General features: G+C 41.9%; 1 protein-coding gene across 6 annotated transcripts in view; it reads left to right on the forward strand.

Moving 5' to 3' along the window:
- Positions 1 to 8,386, forward strand: part of Hs3st4 (heparan sulfate-glucosamine 3-sulfotransferase 4) — a 417,366-nt gene extending 408,980 nt beyond the window's left edge. For all 6 annotated transcript variants that reach the window (XM_031388205.1, XM_031388208.1, XM_031388207.1 and 3 more), the window contains one exon: positions 6,398 to 8,386. In XM_031388205.1, coding sequence (XP_031244065.1) covers positions 6,398 to 7,034 — 637 coding nt within the window. In that variant the 3' untranslated portion in view covers positions 7,035 to 8,386. The remainder of the gene's footprint in view (positions 1 to 6,397) is intronic.
- The last annotated feature ends 663 nt before the right edge of the window (positions 8,387 to 9,049 follow it).

Below are 9,049 nucleotides of genomic sequence, written 5' to 3' on the forward strand. Positions count from 1 at the left end.
TGTCATAGTTAAAAACTTGTAAGTTGGCATATCTGCACTAGTGTTAAGTCATGTATGCAAGATCACACAACTAATAGCCCAGTGCAAACTGGGCAATCAGACCCCTAAATTTTGTGCTCTTGACTATGTGGGAGAATCGTGTATCTGACTGTGCTTAGTGAAACCAGTCTTACTTCACACATGAAACATACCATGGAGTGGGCAAGCCCTCTGTCGTAACAGACTTAAAGTGGTATAGCATCTAATGTCACTGGGCTCTGGTGACTGGAATTCAGTAGGCCAGTGCTTAGCAAAGTGAAGGAGGAGGGATGTGGGGAGAGCTGCAAGGAATCTCATAAACGCTTGTGCTGTGAGAGCAGCTGACAGCTTGGGTGGAATGATTCTCACTTCAGGACTTTGTGGTGATGCTGATGTCACAGCTGCTCTGAGTATCCTGGGTATTGTTAATGAGCTCTCTGAAGCCCAGATGCAGTGTTTTCTCACCATATGGTCCACAGTGATGTACATGGTCTTTCAGACAGGGTTGGTATGATGCAGGCTTGCTGACCCCATACATGGAAAATTTAATCTAAGGAGCATGTGATCCAGTTTCAATCAGTTTGTCCAACTCCCCAAAGACCACGTATTCTTTGTGTATCACTCCCATAACACAATGACTACAATCAGCCATAGAGCATTACATAAGCACTAAGAACACAGTCGATGAAAGTGTTGCTCTATATCATAGAGAACTGGGATTAGCTATGCAGGACCTGGGAAACAATTCTGTTGTGATTCTTTGGTTGTATATGTTTGTTTATACAATGCAAGAAAACAAATTAAGGGTTTTGTGCCTGGTGTGCTAAGCCAACCCTTTACTGCTGAGCTTCACTTCACCCAGTCTACTTTAGATCTTTATTGTAATCTCAGTAATTCAAGGACTCTGCAGGGCAGCGGGTAAAGGTGGTTAGTAAGGTGCTGAGATGTGGTAGAGCAGTTATCTAGCAAGATAAAGGTACTGAATTCCCTGAATTCAATCTCAAGCTCTGTACACAAACTAAAATATACAATGAAATAAAATAGGAGCTAGTAAAAACCTTTGAGAACATTAACTTTTTGATACAACAAACATTTAAATTTTTTCCTGCTTGGGAATTCAATGCATTGACAAAGAGCAGGTCTGAGTATCTGCTGGTGAGTAGCAGAAGATAGACATATAGACATTGAGCTCTTACTTCGTAGCAGAGGGAATATGCACATAGAAGATGAGTGCTCATCTCCAGCCCAGTTCTTTCTCTGGGTTTCAAACTACCATGGTTTCAGACTGTGACTTTCAGACTCCCAAGTTGTTGGGTCCAGCTGAGTATGGAACAGATATCCCATGTTCCAAATTCAAAGTCAGCATTGCTGTCTTCCACATTACAGCTGCTTTTTTTTTTTTTTTACAGTGCCCTCCTCATAACTAGATCATAAGTCCATCCTGCTGCAGCCAGTGTTCCTGAATACCACTCTTTTACCTCAGTCTACCCATCTGTAAGGATGATGGATGTTCATTCATGTGGACTACTGCCACTTCTATCCATAGCCTTGATATAGCTTCTGAGCCTGCTGCCTTTAGAACACACACACACACACACACACACACACACACACACACACTCTTCTCTGGTCCCATCAGTCAACCAGAAAAGACAATTAAGTGTGAATCACACTCTAGTCTCCTGTTTGGCTTTCTTCATTGGATTCTTGTTGTATAGAAAAGAATCCTTATGCCTTCCTCAGATCTGTTAGGCCCTCTAGGATTTGGTCCCCACCCATCTTTCCTGACCTTATTTTCTACCTCTCTTACATTTTCTAACTCCCTCAGCATCCCTGGCCTTTCTCCTGTTCCTCACACACACCACAATGTGAGAACATGGCCGTATTGAAATGTCAGACCCAGCTGAGAAAAACTTAATTAAAAAGTAGAAAAGACAAGAGAAATTGAGGGGTGAAAAGCTTCAAGAAGGTGGGAAGGATAAGACTCTAAGCCCAGGTGGAAATTTGTCTTATCCAATAGAAAAATTGCCTTGGCTAGCCTGACTCTCAGTCTCTCTCCCTTTCCTCCCACCTCTCTCTGCACATGTGTATGCTCTATGTGTATGCGTGCATGTGTGTGTGTGTGTGAATGCAAGTGTGTCATATATATGCAAATGTGCACCTGTGTTTGTGGGGACAGAGGTCAACCTCAGTTATTTTTCCTCAGGTCCCACCTCCCTTGTTTTTTTGAGATGGAGTCTCTCTTTAGCCTGGATCTTTCCAAGTAGGCTAAGCTGGCTGAGTAGCAAGCCTCATGGTTCCACTTGTCTTTGCCGCCAGAGTCTAAAATTGTAACATGTACCACCACATCCAGGTTTTTAAAAATGTGGGTACTGGGAGGCAGGTCAAACTATGTTCCGTTGTTTGGGATAAACACTTTAGTGACTAAGCAAACTACCCAGCCCTGCTTCCTACAGTGTTACAGAAGAGGGGAAAAGGACCGTGTAGAAATAGTTGCTGGATCAAAGACCCAGATAAGAGATCTGGGGAAGATAAAGAATAAAAAAACTTAGCTATTATGAAACTTATCCAGAACTGGCCTCATCTTCAGAGACGAGATGAATAGCTTGACAGTCAACTAATTAACTTCTGAATAACTTACCTGTTGGACAAAACATTCAACAGTTTCCTTGAGAATGAGACATTGGGTTCTGTGCCTGTTTTCCTTCTGTGTGGAACCAGAAAAGTAATGATACCTGCTCTGTTGATAAAAACATATAATTATATGGCATTGTAATACTCTTTTTGCCAGAATTCAAAGTTAGGCTGCATTCTCCAACCTTGTTTAATCAACCATTATATTACTAGTAAATGCTCATTCATGACTTGAACAAATGAGTGAGTGAGTGAACGAATGAAAGGCTGAGTTTTAGAAGAGGGAGAACTGTTATTTTGTAGAATTGGGAGAAGCCACTGGAGATTTTCTCACTGGCAAAATCATAGTTGGATCTTAAATCAGTGGTCCAGTCTTGCTTACCATGGATGCCCACCTGTGGGAATGCACTTGAATTACATGCTTGTCCCATTCACCTGCAGCAAGATGATCAGAGCCACTGAGACTCCTCTTCTGCCCTCTGCTTTCCTCAGTGTTCCTTACCTTTTACTCTCTTTACATTAAATACTGGTTTGGACATGTCCTCAGCCTACTGTATCCACTGGCATGTAGGTTGGGATAAAAGATTCAAGATCTACACGGGTATTGACAGACTGTCAATTAGCCAGAGGAGAGGAATTGAATGGGACTTAATGAAAAGTTAGCACTGAGGTCTACGGAGTGAATGCAAAGAATGGAGGGTAGGAGTTGCATAGCTGCTTCCAGATGAGGGAAAATGCAACAAGACAGAAAAGAGTGACCCAGGGGCCAAAATCTGGGGGAAGCCATGCAAAACTAACATTTTTCAGGACATTATCTTTTGTCAACATTTGTTTAATGTTTTGTAATATGATATGTTCCTGGTTGGCCATCAGTCTCTAGATCAAGAATTGGCCTTATTCTAGAACAGACCCTCCATTTGGCTTTTCATTCAGTGAAATGTAAGGTTTTTCCCTCTGCCCTTCCATAAGAATTGCTCTGAAAATGATCCCAGACAGCCAGCTTAAGTAAAAATAAGATTCTGGCATTCATGAGGTGTTCTCTTGAGCCATCCACCTGCATTATCACATTTAGTCTTCATCTCAGTCCTTTGAGCATGGAATTTTATTAGCTCTATCCTTTATGTGAGAAATTGAGGTTGAGTATGGAGTAAGGGACTTCACTGAGACAACAAAGATCATCAGAGCTTTCAGGTTATTGGATTAGGCAGGTCTCCTTTCAAAGGCTGTTCCTTACCCTCACCCTTGCAAATGAGATCACTGGCACATACATAAACACACAGACACACATGCATACACACACACACACACACACACACACACATACAGACACAGACACATACACAAGCACACACACACAGACACTGTCAATACTTTGGAAACTATGTCATCCCCAAACAATCATGCTTTCTTATGGCCATGCCTGTGGCTTTCACCTAAAAACTACATCCTCTGCAACCAGTGTACTCTAACAAGGTCTCGTTCTAGCAAATTTTTCTACCAGGCAAATTCCTCTTGATTAATAAAGGTGCTTTCTGTGGAAGCTCAAAACCCAGGAGCAATTAATTATTGACAGAGCATGTGAATCAGAGATAAAAGAAGTCATTCTTTCTCCACGCAAGTGATAGTAAATAAATTTAATTATGGTAGGAGAGGCTAAGGGATCTTTGTCTGAATTAAGTTTTATTAGCTGCAACATTTAAAAGCATGTCATCATAACAAAGAGGTCTTGTGTAATCCTGAATGTACCACTTTAGTTAAGACACAGAAGTGAATGGATTTAATGGAGCACCTGGTGGCAGATGGCCCACTGTACCATCAGGTATTGAAATTGAACATGTTTATTCTCAATTAGCACTGGTCTCCATATGCCTATATCCAACTGGCTGCATAATAATGCCCTGAGCCCTATTTTTAGTCACCGATTGGCCTTCTGCTTTGGGCTGGAGGAAGTGGCATCAAAGTCCTTCCCTAAAGGAAAACATGGATAGAAAGGAGGTGATGGAAAGTGCTTTTGGCAAAGAGACTGGTAGACAAGAACCATGGTGTAGGGTCTGTGTAGGTCTGCAACTTTTCATTACTATAACAGACACCTACTATAGTCAACTTTGTAAGAAGAAAGATTTATTGTGGCTTGTGGTTTCAGAGCTTCCAATCCATGGTTGCTTGGCTTACTTTTTGAGGGGGAGTTTGTGACAACCCAATTCATTATGAGAGCAATATATGGTAGAGGAAGCCTGTTCACTGCATGGCCTGGCCATAAAAGTGAGAAAAAAGATAGGGGACATGCTGGGGTCTTAGCATGCCCTTTAATTATTTTTTCTTTTAGATTTTTTTGTTCATGTATATGTGCTTTTGCCTCCGTGCATGTTTGTGCCTACAGAGTTTATAAGAGGCTGTTGGATCTTCTGGAATTGGAATGTTACCATCAGGCAAACATATGCTGTGAACCAAACTCAGCTCTCTACAAGAGTAGCAAGTGCTTTTAACCACTGAGCCAACTTGAGAGAGAGCCTCTTAATATGCCCTTTCAAGGCATGATTCCAAAGACCTAACTACCTCTCACTAGGCTCCACCCTTAAGGACTCCACCATCCTACCCAGGCTGGAGACAAAGCCTTTAACATATGGCTTGTGGAGAGGGAGAACTTGGGGTATTCAAGATCCTAGCTAGAGCAGGCTCTATGAGAAGTTTGCTGGGCAAACTTGGAAGCAAAGAGAAAGGAAAATTGTATATGTTGAAGCAGGCCTATGCTTGCATTGTATGTCATTTTGTTCTCAAATAAAATTAAGGTGACTAAAGATGTCAAGGCACGTGGATATGCTTAAGGTTTCTGAGGACAGAAATCTTACCTGACGTCTTTGTTCATTCTTTATCCCCCCTTCCTTTTTTTTACATTTATACAACATTATTTTTCAATTAAATCAGAGGTCAGAAAGCTTCCTTAAAAATCAAAATAATGCATATTTTAGGTTCTGTGGGCGACATACCTGTTGCATCAACCAATTTCACTGTTTATTGTATAAAAAGCAGCATATAAACAATATGCAAATGAGCAAGTGTGGCTGTGTCCCAATGAAGGTTTATTTACAAGCGTTGAAATATAAATTCTGTATAATTTCCATGTATCATACAATGCTGCTATTACTATCATTTGGGTTTTTTCCCACAACCATTTAAAGGTTATAAATCCTTCTTAGATGTGACTCACATACAAACAGGAGGCAAGGAGAATTTGCCAACCCTGGACTAGATAATCTTTGAGGTCTTGTTGAGCTCAAACATTTCCTGAAAGCTACTACAACAATAATAAAACACTTAATTTACTGAGCTCTGCACACATGAGATTCCATGCTAAATGCTTTTCAAACATTATCTCCCTTAATCCTCATACTACAGTGTGAAGTCGTTGCTATCATTACCTCCATTTCAGAGATTATAAAACTAATATGTAAGGAAATTAAGGGCATATCTAGGTTAAATACAACTGGTAAAAGGTAGAAAGGCAGTTTAAACCTGGGGATACAAGCTTCCCAAGGAATAATGCATAAGTCTTACACTGCCTTTTCTGATAATTACATAGTTGAGCCTACATTTGGGACATAGAGACAGAGAACTGTCCAATGCTCATCTGTTCTATTTGGTGACTCCTACCTAGGCTATGTGTTGCACATAATTTGTACAAAGATACTAAAATATCTTGGGTATAGTAATAACCACTGTATTTCCTCTTTCTTTGTTCTTCTAGAAATGTGATGCCTAAGACATTGGATGGGCAGATAACCATGGAGAAGACCCCCAGTTATTTTGTGACGAATGAGGCTCCCAAGCGCATCCACTCTATGGCCAAGGACATCAAACTCATTGTGGTGGTACGAAATCCAGTGACCAGGGCCATTTCTGACTACACCCAGACACTGTCCAAAAAGCCAGAGATCCCCACCTTTGAGGTGCTGGCCTTTAAAAACAGGACCCTGGGGCTGATTGACGCCTCTTGGAGCGCCATTCGAATTGGGATCTACGCTCTGCACCTGGAGAACTGGCTGCAGTACTTTCCCCTTTCTCAGATCCTGTTTGTCAGTGGTGAGCGACTCATAGTGGACCCCGCAGGGGAGATGGCCAAGGTTCAGGATTTCCTAGGCCTCAAGCGTGTTGTGACTGAGAAGCACTTTTACTTCAACAAAACCAAGGGATTCCCCTGCCTGAAGAAGCCAGAAGACAGCAGTGCCCCAAGATGTCTGGGCAAGAGCAAAGGTCGGACTCATCCCCGTATTGACCCAGATGTCATCCATAGACTTCGGAAATTCTACAAACCCTTCAACATGATGTTTTACCAAATGACTGGTCAAAATTTCCAGTGGGAACAGGAAGAGGGTGATAAGTGAGGCTGACGGTGTGGAGGGAAGGCTAATGAATAGCAAGGATACTCTTCAGCAGAGTCCCAAATCCCCCCAGGTTCAGAAGTATCAGCCATGGTGTAGTACCAAGTAGATTGCCAACCTGATCCATTCAGGTTATATCCAATGTTGTGGACTTTGGCAGAGGTATAGATCTCATGGCATCCCTGTGGAGGAACCAACAGTATCTGGTTGATCAGATGGCTACTAAAATTCACTATGAATAGTATCTTTTACTAGTTAACAGTTAAACAGGATAAACATCTTCTAATGTCACAGACAGATGCTATGTTGAGTATAAGAAAGAAAAAAGAAAGGAAGGAAGAAAGGAGGGAAGAAAGGAAGAAGAAAGGAAGGTGCACATTGCAGGAACTCTTACTATAGTCTTGGGATGCTATTTGTGACTGAGAGCTCCAAGACTCCCAGGGAGCAATATCCTCCCTCCAAGGCCTGTCTAGCCTTCCCATCAAAGGCCTCATCCCACAACCCTTTGATTTCCTCCCTCCCTACAATATGAAGGCAAAGGCATGCACGTATGTTCTTCACCAAAAATAAAGTAAAATAAAATAAAACAAAACAAAAAAATACCCTACACCCCTAGAGCCTTCTATCTGAGAGCCATCCAAGGTGGGTCTCTATATTTTCATGAGTGTTCTAAATTACAGAGAAGCTCAGCATACATCCTCATATTGGGAAATGGCCTACATGAATGCTCCCAGAACAGGGAGATAGCATCTGTGTTTTGAGCCCTGAGGTTGGCAAAGATGAATGCTTGTAAGTGTGGGAATCAGCAAACCCCAGCCTCTTGGTGGGTGGCCCCTTAAGTAAAGACCCTTGTTCTTAAGGATTGTGGTCCTGGAGCATGCTCTAAGGGATAGGCTCTGCCCTAGAGGCAAAAACAGAGCTTGTTTGTTAATTGTTAGTAGTTACCCTTCCAGATGTGAAGAGGAAGGGAAGACCCAATGTTTTTCTGTTTGTCTCGCTTCTGCCCTCTCAGGGTCACCTCATGGTTCATTTTTCTCTACTCAGAGATGGCATTCATTGGGCCATTGGCAAGAGTGCTGCTGCTCTGCAGTGTGAAGTGGGGCGGGGGGCAAGGACTGTCTGCAGACATCCTTTTCAAGGGCTGCCAAATAAAGTGTCCCTTCCCATTAGTATGGTTCAATTAAAACACAGCGTTTGACATAAAGCACTTGTTTTGCAGATCTCCAAAGCCAGGAATTGTAGTAAAATTGGAAATGTGTATGAGTGGGGAGAGTTGAATCTGTTCAGCTGTTATTAAACTGTCATTTCTCCCACTAAATGGAAACTGTGTTGTTATAAAACTTAATGCAACCTGATTGATGGTTTTTGATGGTGTGTTTGTATTGGTCACTTCTTGCCCACCCAAACCCCTACCCTGGATGGCAGGAAATAGACTAGTTTCCTGAGTCATTGGAGGATTCTGTGTGCAAGACAGGATGTTTCTTTTAGAAGCACAAACACTATGGCTGGGGAAAAGGTACTAGATTTTTATCACCATGTGAGCCATGGGCTGATAAACCACATTCAGAAACAGCTGCACAAATAATTTTTTTCCAGATAAGAAAAGTTGAGCTTAAGGTAACGAATATGCCAAAGTAAACAAAGATATAGATTAATATACAAGTGCTCACATTTTAAAAGGAAGGGGGTACACACCTGGGTAGAAGGGTGAACTATATGAAGCTGATGTGGGGGCTGGCTCTGTAAGCAGAACAAAGTCTGAGTGGGTGTCATCCCTAGCTGAATCTCTTATGGAGTTTTTTTACAAGACATATGTGCAAGCCTAGCATAGTGGAAGACACCTGTAACCACAGTAGTCAGGGAAACTAAGGTACCCTCCTGGTTTTGAGGCCAGTCTATGTTACCCAAGTCAATACATAAATAGAAGGGGGAAAAGAGAAGAGGGGAAGAGAGAGAAAAAAGGAAAAAATGAGGAAGAAAGAAGGGGATAGAGAACTGAGGAAGAAAGGAGGGTGGGA

The sequence above is a fragment of the Mastomys coucha genome, unplaced genomic scaffold, assembly GCF_008632895.1.
Source record: "Mastomys coucha isolate ucsf_1 unplaced genomic scaffold, UCSF_Mcou_1 pScaffold21, whole genome shotgun sequence".
Classification (NCBI taxonomy): Eukaryota; Metazoa; Chordata; class Mammalia; order Rodentia; family Muridae; genus Mastomys; species Mastomys coucha.